This window comes from Balaenoptera ricei, chromosome 2 (genome assembly GCF_028023285.1).
Source record: "Balaenoptera ricei isolate mBalRic1 chromosome 2, mBalRic1.hap2, whole genome shotgun sequence".
Classification (NCBI taxonomy): domain Eukaryota; kingdom Metazoa; phylum Chordata; class Mammalia; order Artiodactyla; family Balaenopteridae; genus Balaenoptera; species Balaenoptera ricei.
In genome coordinates, this window is record NC_082640.1 from 62,220,229 (window position 1) to 62,240,280 (window position 20,052).

The following is a 20,052-nucleotide window of genomic DNA, read 5'->3' on the forward strand; positions in this document are numbered from 1 at the left end:
CACAGTCGCCGGCAGCCTCCGCGACTGCACAGACTTCTGGGAGTTGCAGTCAACTTCTCAGCCTTCTGGGAACTGTAGTCCATTCCGGGGAGTCCTGTCGGGAACACCAGCTCCCAAGTTCCTGGTATTTCCTGTGCTCATCTGGGCCTGGCCCAGATTGTCTGACCTACTTACCCCCGCCCCAGCCCCATCCCCATCCCACACTGCTCATCAATGCAGCACTTAATACTTAACATTTACTGAGCCTCTTACATGTTTTAAGTGCCCAGGATACAGAGCTAAATCAGACTCTTCTTTGCTCTTGAGACAAAGAGGGACACAAAAAATTACAGAATAAGGTCCATGAGGAAGGAGAGGGTCCTAAGTAACAATCAGAGGCAGAGAAGCCCTCTCAGAGAAGGAGTCACTCAAGGTGAATCTTGAAGGATGACCAGGAGCTTAAATAAAAAGTGCCAGAACGGCCCTCCAAGTGGAGGACACAGCATTGGCAAAGGGAAAGCAGCAGGGGAAAGCACGTTGGATGCACCTCCCTGCCTTCTTCATTCTCCAGCATCCACAGGCCCCTGGGTCCTCAATCAGCTGCCAGTCTCCTTCAATGAGAGCTGAGGTGGGGCCCTCTGTGCTCTACCCCTGCCCCTGCCTACAGTGACCATCTGAACCAAACCACCCCTCACCCACTGATCCAGCCTTCTACTTCTTCCTCAGGGAACTCAGAACTCATCCTCCTAACAGGCAGAAGGCCTCTGTGGCAATTTCGAGGCTGCCTCAGAGAAAGAACCACACAGAGGTGTGTGACTTTTGGCCTCTGGGAATGACAGGCCTCAGACCCACTCAAACCACCCGACCCCCATTGCCTACAGCCCATGGTGAGACTCCACACAGGCCCACATGAAGACACATGACACAGCAGGACACAGAGGGCCAAATGTTCCCCTTTATTATGGTTCATTCAGTTACCACTGACAGACACATTGGCTCAGGCAGGTCAACTGCCAGTTGGAGAATGGTCTGTGTCTCCTAGAAACAAGGAGGGGCAGGGGGCACCAGCAGAATGCAAAAGCAGGTGACTGGCTGGCCAAAGACCTGAGGATTCCCAGACTGACCTGGGCCTTCTTCCACCCAACCCTCAAGCCAGACCATCCAGCAGAGATGAATCTGTACCCAGCCCCCACTTCTTGTACTGGCTCCCTCCCCAGGAAAGTGCATAGTTGCCTGGAGATGCAGCATCCCAGGGCCTGGACAAGCTGGGCCACACACAGGTAGCAGGTCTTCCTAAGGGCAGAGCCAGGGCATGGCCATACAGGTCTGAGCCAGGAAAGAGAAAGGGCAGGTAGGACAGGAAATCGACTAGAGGTGGCATCCAACAGGTCAAGAATGCTGGGCTGGCAGCTGGACCACAGGCCTGGAGTTACCAGAGAGACAAAGAGAAAGGGAGCCAGAGGGCTGGGAGGGGAGAAAGGAAACAGGAGGAAGAACCTAGACCTAGGGTCTCTTTTCAGGTACTAGGGGCTGTGACAACTGCTTTCTGCAGAGAAAGTGGTGGAGGAGAGAGCCAATCACATTCTGGCCCAAGCCTAAGGGACCATTAGGAAGATAACTTCCCAGAGGCCCTGGCTTCCCTTATAGGAAAATGAAGTACCTGGAGCTCAAAGCTCAGGATGGCACCTGGAAATCCAGGTGTTGGGTTCTAAGCTGGAGCCACCCAGAGTGGCCAGGCGGGGTTTGGTTTTTCAAGCCAAATAGCCCAGGTGGGAGGTGGGGGCAGTGAGTGAGAAATGGGGAGCTGCTCCTTGGGTGAGAACCCACTCCCCTCCAGGCCTCCAAGAGAGCCAGGGCCTCTACCAACAACATTCTCACAATGCCTGGGACAGAACAGGCCTGCAGTCACTGTCCTGGAAAGGAAAGGGGTTGCTGACAGGGTGAGGAAGGGCCAAGAATCAAGTCTAGTAGGCAGAGGGAAGCAAGTAATCTTGATTTGAAAAAAAACAAGAGCCAGAGAATCTCCCCTCCCACCCCACCTAAACTGAAATCACATTCCAGCCATTGTGCTTCCACATAGGATTGGGCCTGTGCTTCTTCCTGGGCCTTGAGTTCAAGTGCCCAGAACTGCCCTATGACCAAGAGTGAGCTGGGGTGGGGGGGATGCATGATCCCCTCTCACCGGGCCCTGCCTGCCTTCTCCTCTGATCTTCCCTCCAGAACCAGCCCTCTGAGCCTATCCCTTCTATCAGACCCAAACAGAACAGCTATTGCTCCCAGGAATCCAGTGGTCATTCAGAGACACCTAGCACCTGCCCAGTGGGCTTGAGCCAACCAAACGACACCCAGGGACCAGTACTTATTTACATACCCTCTGCTCCAGCTGCACCTTTACACCTGAAAATTGCCTGGACACTACCCAGCTCTTCAGGGAAGGCAGTGGAATCTGCCCTTATGGATGGCAGATGCCACCTAGAACACAGTAGGGGTAGGGTAGGAGAATCAGGCCACAGCCGGGACATAGGCAGACGGGGCTCAACGGGGCTCTGGGAAGAGAAGGAGGGGAAGGCAAGGCAGGGAAGAGAGGAGGCTGCCTTGCATTTCCATCCCCTGGGATTCAGGTACCCAGGTGGGCTCCGTATCTCCGGCTGTGGGCCCTCCCACATCAGGGCTAAGGCTCAGCTCCCCTGTCTGCTTCATTGATCTGGGAAGGGGCTCAGTCTCAGGAGCAGATACAACTGGGACACTCAACCTTGGAGAAGACAAAGAAAAGCCACATAGAGAAGAGAGAGACCCTGGGCAGGAGAAGGGACCACAGGAATCTGACAGCAGGAAGAGAGGAGGGGAGGAGGAGGTTGGGGGTGGTGGCGGGGAGAGACCTGGATCAGAAGGAGCAAAAGAAGATCCTCTGCAGGTCTCCACTCTCCCCACTACCATCCCCATGAGTTCTAAATACTGCTGCTTCCCAGTAAGACCAAAAGTGGAAAGTTTCAGCTCATAACCCTTGGGAGGGGGCCAGGCTCTTCTGCTATGCCTCCCCCTGCCCCATGAAGGGTCCCTGGGCCAAGGTCAGAGGGGGCAGCCTGGTGGAGGGTTGGGGGCTGGTTTAGTTCTAAACATACATCTAGCACCACAACAACAGAGACCTTCACTGCACACTATTCACAAGGGGACACAGACACAGCTATCACCGCACGGGACAGCTCCACGTGAATCCAAGGGTGTGGGGGAGAGGATATACATATATATATATATATATATAACTCTGATTCTTTGTACAAAGTGGAGGAGGAGAAAAAGGGAAGGGGGAACCCTGCTTGGTCACCACTACATGTGGCTTGAGCCCCCGTTCCACCGGCCCCCAGCCAGCTTCTGGTAGGCTTGGCTCGTTCACATCTCATTGGAGTATGTGTAGTTGGGGGTGGCAGAATACTGAGTGTGCGGCTGATTCATGGCACCCTGCGCCGCCCCCATGGCTGCATTCTGGGCCGCCTGCTGCACGTGCGGGTTCTTCCATGCCCCTGTGGTCCACTCCTCCTGAGCTTTGCTGAAACTCCCCCCGCTGCCCCGATAGAATTTATGAACCTGTAGAATGAGGAGCACAAGGAAGGGTTAATCAAAGGGAAGAGGCAGCCCATCCAGAAAAGACATGGGAGCCAGAGAAAAGTAACCGCAAAAGCCAGTCCTCCCTCCCACCCATGCCCTGTGCACTGGGAGCAAAGTCCACCAAGCCATTCCAGAGTGAGTCCCTTGGAAGACCCCTGGGTCCTCTTGTAACTTGGGATAAGGGTTGTTATAGATCACAGTCCCTTCCCAACACCACCCCCTAACCCTTGAGGTGACCACATACCATGCTGAGGGCAATGAAGGAAAAGACAGCCATGACCGTGAACATGACAGTGGGAATGAGCATCACCACCGCTGAGCCAACGTTCGTTCCGAAGAAGGAAATGGTAGCGATCCAGCCGCTGCAGAAATAGGCCAGCTGTGGGGCTGCCTTGCATGGTGAGGGGTACCCAGGAGCCACCCCACTAGAGTAAGGGACCATCTCATTGTCACAGGGAGAGACCATATCATTGGATGCAAAGGGCCTGTGTCAGTGGTTCAGAAAGAACCCCTGGCTCAGGAAACAAGCTCCTCAGACATAAGGCTTCCTTCCCTCAGTTTAATCTCATGATGCTTGATACCCCTCAGCACTCCTAAAAACCACTGCAAGGTTCTCATTCCCCTCTGATGCTATGGCTCTGTCTACTATAAACTATCCTGAATCCTTTCACACTTCCAATAACTCATGGTGTTCCCACAGGCTAGGCAGCTTAGCCCACAAAAGTAAGCAAAGGACACACCCCAGGTGCCACCCTGCTAGCCCTGGGTCAGTCCCAGACACCCCAGTCTCTTACCAGACACCCCAGCCTGGGATGCCCACAGCCTGGATGATGCTGATGACCAGCTGGGCCATGAAAGTGAAGAAGAATGCCATGAAGCTGAAGGAGCTGTCAGTCCTGCAACAGAGGAGATGGCTTCCATCACCTGGGTAGAGGGCCAGGGCTTCCCTGCCTTCAAGACTTCTAAGTCCTTCCAAGTTTAAGTGGGTACACAACAGACAGAAGACATTTAAAGGCCTTAGTTAAGGGGCCAAAATAGGACAGCGTTTACCCATGGATCTTTGCAAGTTTCCATGTGTTAGGCCTGTGTGTACAACATTACATAGGGAGAGATCTCCTCATGAATGCACCACTCACTGGTACATGGATGGTTGGCCCCATTGGCACAGAAATAGATGGGTCCATTGTGGCAGGAATAAACAAACCCATTGTCAAAGGTTTGGACAGCCCTACTGGCACCAAGACATCTAGGTACATGGATGGATGGTCCCATAGGATAGAAAGTGTCATTGGCACAAGAACGGACACACTACAGGCACCAAGATTATAGCCTAATTGGCACATACATGGATGGGTCCAATAGGCAAAGATATTTGAGATCACACTGGCACTGAGAGGGACACTCCATTGGCACAAAGATTGAAAATCCCACTTGACACAAGGCAGACACCCATTGGCACTAAGACAGCTAGCCCTACTGATACATGGGTGGGTAATCCCTTTGGCACAGAGTTGGATGCCCTCATTAGCACATAGTGTCAGTGGCACATGGATGGCTTGTTCCATTGGCATGTGGATAGATGGTCCACTTGGCGCCAAATCAGCTAGCCCCACAGGTACAAGGATGGACAGCTCCATCAAGACAGGTGGCCCCACTGGCAAAACTTATCATGCAGCTAGCTGCCTGGGGTAGGGAAAACAAGAACAGGCCCGGTTTCTTTGTTGCCCCCACCCAAGGGTAGAGTGAGGAAGGAAGGAACTAAGAGAAAGGTTCTAACTTCCAGCCCTCTCATCCCAGCCTAGAGCTCCCAGGAAGCCTAAATCCTACCTGGCAGTCTGAGCTGAGGGTAAACAAAGGGAAAGTGAGTTTGCAGGATGGCAAAAAAAAAAAAAAAAAAAAAAATTAAAAATATGTAGAGAAGAGACAGTAGAGATGGGCAAAGAGACAGGGTTAGGAGCTGGGGTTCAGCACCCATCACTTACTTGAAGGCCTTGTAAATGGGCCGAAACCAGCAGACGTAGGAGCAGGGTGTGAAGAGGATGAGCCAGAGAAAGGCGAGGCCAAAGTTGGTAGCTCCCCCGCCTCCGATCAGCCACGCGAGACAGCCCACCAGGTTCACGGCCAGCGTTACGCTATTCACTGCAGACCCAGGAGCACATGCACACACAGAGACAGACACCAGACACACACACAGACACCAAGGCCCATGCAGAAATATATGAGCACCCAGACACACACACATCCCCCACAACTCAACACAGACCCACAATCAAACACAGGCAAACAGCACAAGCACAGAAAGATGAAGACATACACAAACACACATGCAAACCGCATTTGTACAGATTCACACCCACAAGTCACATCAGTGAATACACACACACAGATACACAAGACACACGTATACATACACACACACAGGGAGTACAGACTGTGAGAAAGAAAACTGGGAGCTCAGACCAACCGCCTCCCACACCCGTTCCTGGGGATCTGAGAAATCCAGAGAACAAAGAGTCTCCAGATCAGTAACTCAGAGCCTCAGCCCAGCAAGCCCTGTTGAAGGGCCCCAAGGCCTCAGCCTGGGAGAAATGCTCTTCTCCTTATAAGAATTTCTCCTTATAAGAATGGCCTCAGCCCCTGGCCATCCCAGACCCACAGCAATCACCAAGCCCAAGGCACAGGAAACCCATCTTCCATCTTCTCTTGCAAGGTAGGGCATGAAAAGGGGAAAGTAAAAGGTAACATTTCTGTAAGCCATTGTACCATCCGCTCCACACTTAAATGGGGCAGGCAGCAGTGGCTGGGATCTGTCTTTCTTTAATCCATTTCTTAGACAACTATTATCCCACCTCCTCCAAGAAGCCTTCTTTCACTACTGCAGCCTTATTCATCTCCCATCCCTCTGACCTCCTGAAGACTTGGGCACTCTCATGCTTCCCCAGGTACAAATCCCAGCCCATCAACCAAACTAGAAGCTCCCCGAGAGTGAGACCCAGGCTCCCCCTCCTCTGTGCCCACATAATCTAGCTGAACCTCGGAATCACTGTATCCTTGAGTCACAGCCAGAAGGGACCTCAAGTCTCCTCATCTGATGCTGTCACTCACACACACCCAGGTCATCTGACAAAAGGGTGCTCCTTTCCTCGAACATTAGACTGAGTCCATTTAAGGCCCCACAAAGACTTAATGAATAAATAAAGGAAGGCAGGCTTAATCTTGGCCTCAAACAGCCAGGTATCTATGGTCTTGGCTTCTGAATAGAACCCTGAAGCATCTCAAGGCTTATATACACTTCCTTGGGAACACAGCATCTGGCAGGCACCTAGTGAGGACTTAGGAAGATATTTATAGCCCTTAAATCCAGCTCCTGGATGAGATCTTCTCAGGGGCAGAGTTCCCAGAGCCCAGGGCCAGTGCTCTCCAAGTCTGGCCTGACAATGCTGTCACCTGTGAAGGTACACCCTTCTCAGGGCCCCTCACAATGAGGGTAAGCATTTCTTTCTGTGAGTTTCAGCTGTATTTCCTCCATCCCTGTTTATTGCCCCCAGATTTCCTGGAACTTTGGTGTCCTCACTGATTTTATTTGTTCTTTATATAGAACAGACATTAAACTGTTTTTATATTGGTTTACATCTCTCTTCCCAGTCCCACTTCTCTCCAGCTCACTTGATCTAGTACCCTGGCCGTAATTATTCTACTGCCACAGACCATGAGAAATCGGGGCTTTTAAACTCTAAACCTCAAAATCTTAGAACATTAAAACTCTAGACTCAACACAGAGCTACATGGAACCACAGCGATCACTGAGACAATACCGTCTTTCCTATAAATGAGGTACCTGCCACTTGGGAAGTGGGGTGACCAGCCCAGCCTCCTCCCATATCTCCTAAATCCCAGCTGAATGTTCTTTTTGAGCAATTTTCCAGAGAAAGCAAGAAAAATGAGGCTTTGAGGGGAGGATTCCTCTCCAAATCCAGAATCCTGAGGCAGTCACCAGAGGTTCCCTGGAAAACTACTCCAGTGAAAAGGAGAAGGAGAGGAAGAAATGAGCAATTACACCGCAGACAGAGACCCCCACCTGGCTGCTCTGTGATTGGGAGATGGGGAGAGGCCTAGATGGGAGGTTGAGGGAAACTGAGGCTCAGCTGGGGAGTCGGCCCAGGAGAGGAGCCTGCAGGAGTCAGGCAGGGAAAGGCTTACTGGCCCACACAGATGCTGCAAGTGAGGCTGAAGGACACTGGGCCTGTGGGGACCCCATCCCAATGCCCAGCACCCACCAGCCTTCCCCCTCCCCCACTCCCTAGCTATGGCCCACCCCCATCCCACAGCACTCACGCATCCAGAGGTAGTAGAGGCGCTTGGTCATGCTGAGATGCTGAGGAGGGATATCCGCCTCAAAGTCTTGGTAGAAACATGGCTTGAGCGGGATGAATTTGGGCAATGGTGGGAAGTTGTTCACTTTCTCTGTGGGCGAGGCACATCACATGGTATCACCCTGAATGTTCCCCTCCCTGATGATCCAATATGATCACTCTTTCCCCGGCCTGGGCTGCCCTCTTGGCCCCTGTGGGCACAGGCCACTTTGCTAACCCCACCCAGCTATCCCCGCTGCCTCAGGCCTCCCAAAGTAGCCCTGAGGCAGTGTCACTGTCTCTCAGAAGAATAAAAACAATAAACACTGTCCATCAGGGGTGCAGCACCCTCTTCAGTGGGGGGCCAGTTCCGGGTAGAGGAAGCAGGATGGTGAGTCTGGGTATGTGGGTTCTAGCCTCCACTCCAACACTCATGCTCTTGGGTGAGTCACTACCCCTCTCCAGACCTCAGTTTATCCAGTGGGGTGGGGGTCAAACTAGATATTCCCTACAGGTCCCTCCAGCTCTGAGCCTTTGGAAACCAGACAACTCAGAAACCAGAAGGAAAAGGTCTCAGAGTATTAGAGCGTAATGGTGACAGAGAGGATGGAGACTGAGCCACCCATGCCACTTATCAGCCAGATAGAGAGTAGGACGAGAGCATCAGGATGCGCTACCTTGGTCCCCAGGGTCAGAGGTCTGACAGAGGGCTAGACAGTGAGGGTCTTGGATAAATAGGCCTCAGTGGGGAACCAGGGGAAATCCAGGGGCAAGAGGACAGAAATAACCTAACCTTCAAAAACTAGGGGGCGTAAAGGGACCCCTACCTTAAGTTCACTGTTACATCCTACCCAAGTGGCCCACCCTCTCCTTACCTGACATGATGGCACCAGCCGGCCCAGCGGCCTGTCCACTCCTCTTTGTCCCGAACTGGAAGGAAAAAGAGCCAGAGAAGGTTGAGGATCATGGCTCACCCAACCTAGTCCTTCTCTTAGTCCCAGCCAGGCTGCAAACTCCCTGGAGCAGGACTCATCCCACATTTCCACGGTGGAATGAACCGGAGGCAGCTCCCACCTCACAGAGCAGCAATGAAGACCCAATGCAGCCAAAAGTAAATAAATAAATAAATAGGTAGATAAATAAATAAATAAAATCTGTCAAAAAATTTAAAAAAAAATACTGATATGGAAAGAACTCCACAATTACAAGTAGTTGAAAAAATGCAAGACACAGAATAGTTTATGCTACCTTTCATATTAAAAAAAAGAAAAAAAAGGAGGGGAGAGGAGAATAAAAATATTTTTTGCTTTTGTCCCCAGAATCCTACTTCTAGTTATTTACCCACAAGTAAGAAACAACAAATACATGTTATTCAACATGACACTATTTTGCAATAGCAAAATGTTGGAAGCAACCTAAATCCAACTGTTTGAATAAACTATGGTACATCAGTCAATGCAGTAATATACAGATGTAAAAAAGAATGAAGATGATCTCTATGAACTGCTATGGAATGATTTCCAGGATATACTGTTAAGTAGAAAAAGCAGGGAATTCCCTGGTGGTCCAGTGGTTAGGACTTGGCACTTTCCCTCACGGGACTGGGTTTGATCCTTGGTCAGGGAACTAAGAACCCACAAGCCTCGAAATGCGGCCAAAAACAGAAACAAACAAAAAAGAAATTGGAGAGAACCATTAAAATTGAAATAAACAAAAACAAATGAAGCTATCTATACTGTGAATTGATAACACAATCACACAGGAAAAAGAACTGGCCAAGTGACTTGATCTCAGTACTCCGTATTCTCTTAGAGGGATATATCTCAAGAGCAAAAACAACTGGAAAGAAATCTGAAATCTTAGCGGGTTTACTCTTACTGTTGGTACTAGTGTGGTGATTCTGAAACTCTGTCATGTGAACCGTAGCAGACAGCATATGAGAGAATGTGTTCATGTTGTTGGAACCTGGGTTCTCAGTGTTAGGTATGGAGACAGAATATGGAATATAGGAAGGTAAGACAGAGTCCTGTGATGTTGGGTTTGAATTGGAGGCATCAGTATGAACTCATGACTTTAAAAATATGTGGCTGGTCCCAAGCCAGGACAAGGAAATACAACGTTAGCCTAAAACATCTTGTGGTGCCAGAAGCAAGAAGGAATTCAACTAATTGGTGTCAAGAGGACACCAGTTTGAAGGAGCTACCACCAGCCAAATTTGGGAGAATTAAGAGCTTCAAAAATAATGACAGTAATATAACATTATTAAAAAATAATCCATGAGTCCAAAGTGACACTCTTATTTTTAAAAAGAAGAGGGAGGAAGGAAGAAAGAAAGCTATTCTTTGCAGAAGAATGCTAGCACTAAGTGTAGGAGTGACAGAATTAGAAAATCTCCTAATTTTGCAATCATGAATGTAATAGCTGATTCAGACAAGGATCCTCAGTGGCTGCTAAATCTTTCACTGGATGAAAGATTGTTGGGGAATTCCCTGGTGGTCTAGTGCAGCAGTCCCTGACCTCTCTGGCACCAGGGACCAGTTTCGCGGAAGACAATTTTTCCATGCACGGTGCAGGGGTGGGGGGGTGGGGGTGGTTCAGGCGGTAATGCAAGCGATGGGGAGCGGCAGATGAAGCTTCGCTCTCTCACTGTGTGGCCAGGGTCCTAACAGGCCTCGGGCTGCAGACTGATTGGGGAGGGGGGTTGGGGACCCCTGGTCTAGTGGATAAGACTCTGCACTCCCAGTGCAGGGGACCCAGGTTCAATCCCTGGTCACGGAACTAGATCCCACATGCATGCCTCAACTAAGAGTTCACATGCCACAACTAAAGAGCCCAAGCGCTGCAACTAAAGATCCTGTGTGCCGCAACTAAGATCTGGTGCAGCCAAATAAATAAATAAAATATTAAAAAAAAGAAAAGCTACATGGCAACAAAAACTGATGTGTAAACCTTGACTGGATCCTGGTTCAAGAGGGAAACACTGGGGTATCAGAGGAAACTTGAATATAGACTCTAGATAATATTATTATGTCTATGTTACATTTCTTGGGTGTGATAATGTTATTGAGGTTATGTAGGAAAATGTCCTTTTTCTTAGGAAATATGTGCTCAAGTGCTTAGGGGTAAAGTATCGTGATATCTGAAACTTGCTTCAAATAGTTCAGAAAAATAAGAAATGATGAATGGATAGATATAGACAGAATCAAAGCAAATGTGGCAAATGCTAACAATTGGTGAATCTGAGTGAAGTTATATGAGTGTCTCTTGTATTATTCTTTCAACTTTAGTTTAAAGTCTTCAAAATAAACAGCTGGAGAAAAAATATGAGTAATGTCAGTAATGGATCATAACACACTGAAAAGAATGCATAAGTGCACTATAATACACAAAAGAAAGGGAGGAGGGAAAGAAAAGTTCTAATATAGAAGGAATGACATAATTTTTTACATCATTATTTTGCAACCCCTATGTCAGAACTGGTACAGGTAAGGATTATCAATGGCTGCTTAAAACACTGGGTGGAAGGTGGTTAGGGAAGAGGGGAGTCACACAGTATGAGTGTCACCCTCCAGATTATTTATTAATCACAAGAGAGAAAAGGTACTTCTATGAGAGGATCTGGCAGACCAAGTGACCAAACTTAGCATTTCTGATAATGGGACAAAAGGACATTATGTGCCTCATGATGTGATACACACAGAAGGACATAAGATCATCAATGCAGTATTATTGCCAAAATCTTTAGTCTGAAAATAATTATTAAGAAAAAGAATCTGACAAATCCAGACTGTGGGAAATTCTCCAAGATAAACGTTAATGTTGTGAAAGATAAAAATTGGTAAAGGGACTCATCTAAATTAAAGGAGACTAAAGAGACATGCAACCAACTGCAATGACTGGTCCTGGATTTTTAAATCACAGCTATAAAGGACATTTTTAGGACAAGTAGAAAAATTTGAATATAGACTGAACAGTAGATATCATTGTTCAATGTTAAATTTCTTAGGTGTTGTGGTTACATAGGAGAGTATCTTTGTTCTTAGGAGATACATGTTGACATATTTAGAAGTACAGTGTCTTGTCTGCTACTTACTTTCAAATGGTTCTGCAAAAAAATCAGATAGGGAATTCCCTGGTGGTCCAGTGGTTAGGACTCGGCGCTTTCACTGCTGTGGGCCCGGGTTCAGTCCCTGGTCGGGGAGCTAAGATCCCTCAAGCCACGCGGCACGGCCAAAAAAAAAAAAAAAATCAGAGATATTGATAGACAAAGCAAATGTCACGAAATGTTAACAGCTGGTGAATCTAGGTGAAGTACCCTAGTACAAGCGTTCATTGCACTGTTCTTTAAACTTTTTGTAGCTTTGAAATGTTTCAAAATAAAAAGTTGGGGAAATAGACATACAGATGGCCAATGGGTATCAATACATGAAAAGATGCTCAACATCACTAATCATCAGGGAAATGCAAATCAAAACCACAATGAGATATCACCTCACACGTGTTAGAATGGCTGTTATAAGAAGGATGAGATACCAAATGTTGGTGAATGAAATCTTGCCATTTGTGACAACATGAATGGACCTTGAGAGCATTATGCTAAGTGAAATAAGTCAGACAAGGAAAGACAAATACTGTACGATCTCACTTATTTGTGGAATCTAAAACAAAATAAAATTTAAAAAAGCAAACAAACAAAAAACCAAGCTCATCCATATAGAACAGATTGGTGGTTTCCAGAGGCGGGGGCTGAGGGGTGGGTGAAATGGGTGAAGGGGGTCAAAAGGTACAAACTTCCAGTTCTAAATAAATAAATCACAGGGATGTAAGGTACAGCATGGTGACTACAGTTAATAACACTGTACTGCATATTTGAAAGTTGCTAAGAGAGTAAATCTTAAAAGTTCTCATCACAAGGAAAAGAAATTCTGTAACTATGTGTGGCGGTGGATGTTAACTAGCCTTATTGTGGTGATTAATTCACAGTATATACAAATATTAAGTTGTACAAATATCATTATGTTGTACACTTGAAAGTAATGTATGTCAATTATACTTCATAAAAATAAATAAAGGGACTTGGTGGCGCAGTGGATAAGACTTGGTGCTCCCAATGCAGGGGGCCCGGGTTCAATCCCTGGTCAGGGAACTAGATCCCACATGCATGCCGCAACTAAGAGTTTGCATGCCACAACTAAGAAGCCTGGAGCCACAACTAAGGAGCCCGCCTGCAGCAACTAAGGAGCCCATGTGCTGCAACTAAGGAGCTGGCGAGCCGCAGCTAAGACCTGGCGCTACCAAATAAGTAAATAAATAAATATATTTTTAAAATAATAAAATAAAATTTTAAAAATAAATAAATAAATACTTTTAAGTCAGGATGGGGATATATACAGTTGCATTTCGTAATATATACACAAAGAATCTCTAGTAGGACATCAAGAAAAAAATAATTGTGGTTCCTGGGGGCCAGAGGAACTGAATACATGCGGAATAGGGGAGTAGGTGGGAGGAAATTTTTACTATGTATCCTTATACCATCAAATCCAAGACACCATCAATTTTAAGATAGATCATTATCTTATTGAACAAAAGAAAGAAAAAAATGCCACCAACTTATAATGATAAGATGCCAAAATTTTAAAGACACAGACATTAAAATGTTTTCGGAAATATCAAAATGTTCATCTTAGAATTGATGAAATTTAGGACATCTTTTTGAATTATGAATCACGTAACTGTATTACCTGTTTAAAAAAAAAAAAAAGAAAAGTCAGGCAGAAGAGGATGAGCTGGCAAAGAATGAGTAGGAGCAGCTGATGAGGCAGGAGGAAAACCAGGAGAGTGTGAAGTCTCCAAAGCCAGGAGTAGAGAGTGGACAAATATGACAGATGCCACTGAGAGGTCCAGCATGGAAAGGGCTGGACTGAAAAATGTCCAGTACGCTCAGCAACAGCAAGTCACCTGTGACCCCAGCAAGAACTACTTTGGTGGCGGTGGCAGCTGGGAGTTGGGGGGAGGGGTGGGAGGGGGTAGTAGCAGCCAAATTATATAGTTGAACACATAAGCTGAGAGCAGGTGTAGACAGCACGTTGAAGAAGCCTGCCTTGGAAGAGAACAGAGACAGGGTACTACCTGGGTGGGCTATGGGGTCCAGGGAGGACTATGTCTGAGGGTTGTTTGTTTAGGATGTTAATAAGCTAGAGATGTGAAAGATCCAGGGAAGAGTTGCAATTACAATAGAGACAGAGGTTAATTAATGGAGCAAACCCCTGAAAGGGGGAGAAGCATGAGGTCCAGTGCAAAGAGGTGGGACAAGCCTCAATCCTAACAGGTGGGAAGGAGAACATGACGCAAGCAGATCGGGGAGGTTTGAGGCCTTGGAAAGGACAGTGCACATCCCACATATCTGCTTCAATTTTCTCTGTAATAGGCGAGACACGTCTGAGTTGAAAGTGAGGTGGTAAGAGTAGAGGATGCAGCTAAATCAAGGGACAGTTACAACAAAGCCTGAGAAGTGCTCCAGGAGAGCAAGTACACAAAGCTGTGGGAACACAGAGGAGCACCTCCCTGGTCCATCCTGGAAAAGCCAGGGAGGGCTTCACAGAGGAAGTGATATCAGAGCTGAATCCTGGAGGATGAATAAGAGTTGGCCAGGAAAGGAAAGAACCAGGAAAGCACACGCAAAGGGAAGGTCAGGAGTAACAGCATGGCGAATTCAAGGAACAGAAAGAAGTAGAGCACAGATAAAGTCCAAAGTGGAAGTAAGGAAGAAAAGGCAACAATAGGGTTGAAAGGTAGGAGGGGCCAGTCATCCTGGCCTTGAAGGCCATGAGCAGGATTTGAGTTTTATCCTGAGACTTGCGAGCCACTGAAGGTTTCTATTCTTCTTCTTCTCCTTTTAAAAAATATAACCTCAAAGTTTCTTTTTTAATAAAATGAAATTATGTTGCTTTTTAGCAACATGTATAAAAATATCTGCAAGTTAAAAAAAAAAAATCAAAGTGCATAAAGTAGAAAATACAAGTTCTTCCAAAATCCACCTTCTCAGTGGTCACCCCTTTAACAGTCTGACCTTTAGGTTTTTGGTTTTTATGTATACATAAGCATATATGACAAAAATGAGATCATTTTATACACGCTCTTTTATAACCTGTTTTTTTCCACTCAATACCTCATGAAAATGTTTCATGTTAATGAATACAGGTTACCTCAAACTTTTTAATGACTGGTCAACCAGGTCAACAACGTCCTTGGCCATAGAGTGGTCAGGTGTGACATGGGCTGATTTGGCAATTAGGAGGTCACAGCTTCAGGAAGTGGTGGGGTAGAGGCCAGCTGCCCAGAAATGAGGGAACATGAGGAGAGGAAGAGGGACAAGTCTAGCAGACTAATCTTTCAAAAAACTCAGCTGATGGACACCCCTGGTGGTCCAGTAGTTAAGACTGCGCCTTCCAATGCAGGGGGGGTGGGTTTGATCCCTGGTCGGGGAGCTAAGATCCCACATGCCTCGCAGCCAAAAAACCAAAACTTAAAAAAACAGAAGCAACATTGTAACAAATTAAATAAAGACCTAAAAAAAAATTTTTTTAAATCAAAATCGCAGCTGAGACTCTAATATAACATAGAGGATATTAGTGTCAACAAAGAAACACCATACACTAAAGGATTAATAGTAGCGATCTCTTGATAGTGACATTACAAGTTATTTGTTGTCTTTCTTTTATCTTTATTTTCTAAAATTTCTGCAACAGTCATATATCACTTTTCTAGTGAGACAAAGCCACAGGTTTAAAACAGCAGCAGCTAGAGGAAGACATACAGTTAGAAAGGTTTTTCCAGATAGGAGACTTGAGCATATATATAAGCTGGGAGGAAGGTATTATTAAGGAAAACGGTGGAGAGGCTGAAGATACAGTAGAGGGGGAAAGAGCTGACAGACACTGGTATCTCAGGAGATAGGTAGGGCCAGCATCCAGAGCACAGAGCGGGTATGTTAGATTAGGAGCCCTCCTTCTACTGGGATTCAAGAAGTGGAGAAACATAAGTGTGGTTCCAACTCCCACATACAACCCCCCTCAACTAACCCTCTCCATGAGTAAAGGGCTTTGGGAGAATAGTCCAAGTTTGGAATACTCCTCCCATGGAATAGAATGGAAAGCTGATGGGAAGAGGAAAGGGGTTTCTAGAAGAAGTGATGGAGGGACAGCTGAGGCTGGAGACCCTCCACGGAAGCAGAACCAGACTGCCCTGGTATGTGATGGCCACCAGAAGCTTTCCATATTCTGAGTATAGAATCCAGAATTGGGGGGTCTGCTGCTGGGGTGGGACACACAGGCAAAGTGGCATGGTCATTGAGGGCATGAGCCAGAGAATGGTTAAAATCCTGGACCATGGAGTCCAGGAAGGACACAGAAGGTATCATGCTCATGAGACAGAGAAAATGGAGGTGTCAGAGAACTTGAGGTCTCCTTGAGGTCCCAAAGTAGGTAAAGCAGAAATTGGACTGTGGTCAGAGAATGATACTGGAGTTTAAGATTTTGGAGGTGGCAACATGCCAATGATGAACAGACTCAGGTGTAGCTGGTAGAAAGGGTGGCCAAAGGAGGCATTGCCCCCCATGAGACAATGGGATGTGGAAAGGGAGACTGTGGTCCAGCTTTAATGCCCTCCAGGGAAACAAAGAAGAGAGGCAGGGGGAGACTGGCAATAACTAGACTGTAGGAGCCTCAAGGAAGGAGGCTCTAACCCTGGCTCCAACCTGACTCCCGTCTGGTCCCAGGCTGTCTCCCAAAGGTGTGCCCATGGTTACAGAGAAGTCAGTGTAGCAAAGTATGGGTGGTGGGAAAGCCAGCACTCAGGGCCAGAGCACAGAGCAAGGCTGCCTTGTTTGTACATGGTTAGCCCAGAGAGAATTTAGGCTTGGGAGGGCTACAGGAGGCTGAGGTCACAAGAATGGAAGGTTCCAGGCTCTTCTGCTCTTATAGCAGGGCTTAGCCTTTATACTTGTATTGGGGGAGAGGGGAGCAGCAATGACTGGCCTCTGCAAACCAAAGTTCTTAAACTGCAAAATGGGAGAAGTAGCAATTCCTCAACTGAGAGTCTTTCATAACGCTGGGAGGCACTGGGGGTGCTACATATCCCCCCAAAGATGTAGGCCTAAAGAAGCACCTCCTTAGTTGTCAATAAGACAGCAAATACTAACTGAATTTTGTTCAAAAAAACCAGACTATAATTTATTCCATTTCTAACTGTGAAGTTGGGAGGACAGAAGGTCCCACAGTAAAGAAAGTGAGGTCCATGGCAGAGAGAAGGGAGTCAAGTATGGCCTCAGATCAGGACAGGGACCTGGGGTTAGTTCCAGGACTCCCTACTCACCAGCCCTCCCTCCTCCCCAACATGAGCCCCCATCCTTGGCATAGAAATGTCATTTTCTTGCTGTCTGCCCAGAGCCTATCTGCTAAGATGGAAGTTTCCCCCTCTTGCTCTACCTCTGGTCCCCTTATCCCACACCCAATCCCATATCTCCAGCCCTGATGTCCCCAAACTATGACTATTCCTCAGAGAACAGTACACGCCTAGCATTGCTATCACTGTCCTATGATGACTCTTCAGTAGCCCCTACTGATCCTGTGCTTGGCAATCAAGACCTTGTGTCAATCAGCTACAAACCTCCGACCCACCACCTTTTGCTTCTCTACCACAGGCTGACCTGCTTCCCACACAACCCAGCTTCATGCAGATCATATCAAGCCATCCTGTCTGCTTCCAGTGACCCTAAACCAGAGCCCTATCACCTCCTCTGAGTCCTACTATTTTTCTCACACCCCACCTCTTCTGGGAAGCCCTTCCAGACATCGCTGCTGTGCCTCCCACTGCTTAAATTCTGAACCAGTTATTGGGCACCAAGTGCTCACTCATTCTCATCCAATCTCTTCCTCGTTCCATCATGGATGGGGCTTCCAGGAGGGACCCAGCACAGGGCAGGGCACAGAGAATGGGCAATTATGTTCTTGCTTAAGCCTTGGACACCCTCCCGGGGTAGGAGTGGAGCAACTGATGCCCTCCCCAAATCAGGCTAAGCCCACAGCTTCTGTGAACCCTGCTGTACCACACTTCCTCCAGGAGACCTTCAGAGACTCCGGGCTGTCAGCAAGGAAGGAAGTGCAGCCTGTAGAGGAACTGCTGTGGGGAGGGGGCAGGGACAGGGAGAGGAAGGCAGAGGGAGGGGGGAGAAAAGGAAAAGGAAGAGGTAGAAGAACTGAGAAGGACACTCTAAACTAGAACAAGCAGCTTCCTCAAGGGAGGTCAGTACTTAGTCCTATTATTTCATCCCTAGAGAAAGGTGCTGGCAAAGAGATACCCAGAGAGAAGAATCAATTTGTTCAGAGGTGGCCAGCCAGCCCACCAGAGAAAGGGTTAAAGAAACAGGAACAGAGCCCAAGGCCCCTAACCAGAGCTCCCCTCCCAGGACCCTGCTAACTCTCCATGGGTTTGCTAGACCTAAGAAGACCCTCTTTCTGTGGCCCATGACCGGTCAGTCCTCTCTCAGCAACTCAGGCTCATCAAACCCAGATCAAATCTCAACTAGCACCATCTGTGCAGCCCCAGACAAAATCTCTTTGCCAGTCATGCCCCTGCAAGAACCATTTCCCTCTCTCAGAGGCCTGCCCCTTGGAGGCAGAACAGTTAGGGCACAGGCTGCAAAATTCTCCAGACTTCTCCACCCCATGCGCACAGTCACGTGGCTGGACTCACAGGCCAGGCTCCCCAACAGCTATGCTTAATTCCCACCTCTATGCCTTTGCCCAGACTATTCCCCGAAAATGCCCTCTGTTACCTCTCCTCTCATCCCAATCTCACTGCCTCCAAGAAGCCTCCTATTCACTGCCTCTTGCCTCCCTTTCTCCTTGTGCTCCTAGTGTCCACGGGAAAGTCTGCCCAGCCCTCCCTAAACTCCTTATCCTGGAGCTGGGGCATTGCCGGTTTGAACTTCCTGAGATAGTGAATTCTCAGTCCAAGACTATACTTCCAACCTTTAGATTAGGAGCTCCCAGAGGCAGGGGCAGAGACGGTTTCCCAAACATCTCACCCCAATCCTCGTGACTGACTCCGGTCAGCGTTGGAATGAGCTTCATCTGGCGCCCCCAACACACCACCCCAAAGCCCTGGTGGCCCACAGGCTCAAGCCAATGCACCCATCCCATGAAGCACTGAGGTGGTTCAGACGAGTTGTCCAAAGGTCCGCCGCCTCGCTTAGGCGGGGTCTAGGAGGTGGGGAGTACAACCTGCATCCACCTGCAGGCGCCTCTTGTAAGGAAGGACCCAAAGGAGGCCACAGTCAACCCGCCTCCAGACTCCCCCATCCCAGGCCGCGTGCGCCATCCCCAGGAGGAGGAGGAGGCCTGTTTCCAGGGAACGCCAGGTGGGGCTGAGGGGGTATGGAGGGCCCAAGGCCCAGGCTCCAGAATCTAGGGGTCTGACGTCATCCAAGACTGGGTTCCTTCTGTGGGAGCCAGGAATGGGGATGGCGGGGGTTGGGGGGGTCTGGGGCACCCGAGGTTCTCTTCCCCCGCCCCAACAGGGAAGGTCACCTCGACTCTGCGCCTCTCCAGCTCGACCTGCCCCCGGCATCCAAAGGTGAAGCGTAGGGGGTACAAAGCTGGAGATGGGGTGACCCCTTCCCGCCCTGCGCCCAACTTCCCTACAAAGCCGTTTTCTGGCCCTTTAGGCCCGGGACTCACCCACTGCTGTCGCTCGGCTGCGGAAAGGCCGCCGCGCTACGCTGCTATGCACCCAACGATGCGGCGCGGAGCCGGCCGCGAGCGGCTCCGGGGCTGGCGACGGGGTGCGCGAGCGTGCGCGCGCCTCGGGCCAGTTCCTCGCGCGCCCGCGCCGGCCTGCCTGCAGCAGCCGCTCTCGCGAGATTCCCGAGCTTCCTCTAGGGCCGCTCCTCCTGAACTCGCGAGAAGGAAGGCCTGGCCATCCCCGCACCTTACAGGAGCTGTCCGAGGTGCTAAGTTCCAGGGACAGGGCCCGATCAGGTGGTCGGCAGGCACGGGGGGGACAAGAGCAAGGCGAGAACGTCGAGGAAGAGACCAAGAAATGCGAGTCTGGT

At 48.6% G+C, this 20,052-nt stretch overlaps 1 protein-coding gene across 2 annotated transcripts; it reads right to left on the reverse strand.

Moving 5' to 3' along the window:
* Positions 1 to 914: 914 nt before the first annotated feature.
* Positions 915 to 19,766, reverse strand: SCAMP5 (secretory carrier membrane protein 5). 2 transcript variants are annotated; one of them, XM_059915441.1, is made up of 8 exons: positions 19,679 to 19,766; positions 12,031 to 12,139; positions 8,813 to 8,867; positions 7,921 to 8,049; positions 5,568 to 5,724; positions 4,380 to 4,481; positions 3,830 to 3,947; positions 915 to 3,564 (listed from the first exon to the last, which is right to left on the reverse strand). In XM_059915441.1, exons 3-8 carry the CDS (start codon positions 8,817 to 8,819, stop codon positions 3,370 to 3,372), a joined length of 708 nt encoding a protein of 235 aa, XP_059771424.1. In that variant the 5' UTR covers positions 8,820 to 8,867; positions 12,031 to 12,139; positions 19,679 to 19,766; the 3' UTR covers positions 915 to 3,369. The 2 variants fall into 2 exon arrangements, with proteins under 2 accessions (XP_059771424.1, XP_059771425.1); XM_059915442.1 differs by lacking the exon at positions 12,031 to 12,139.
* Between the last annotated feature and the right edge of the window lie 286 nt (positions 19,767 to 20,052).

Coding starts and splice junctions, on each gene's coding strand:
- SCAMP5 (XM_059915442.1), bottom strand. Junction 3,948..4,379: donor ATCCCAGGCTGGGGTGTCTG/GTAAGAGACTGG, acceptor CTATTTCTGCAG/CGGCTGGATCGCTACCATTT. Junction 3,565..3,829: donor CCTTCATTGCCCTCAGCATG/GTATGTGGTCAC, acceptor CTCATTCTACAG/GTTCATAAATTCTATCGGGG.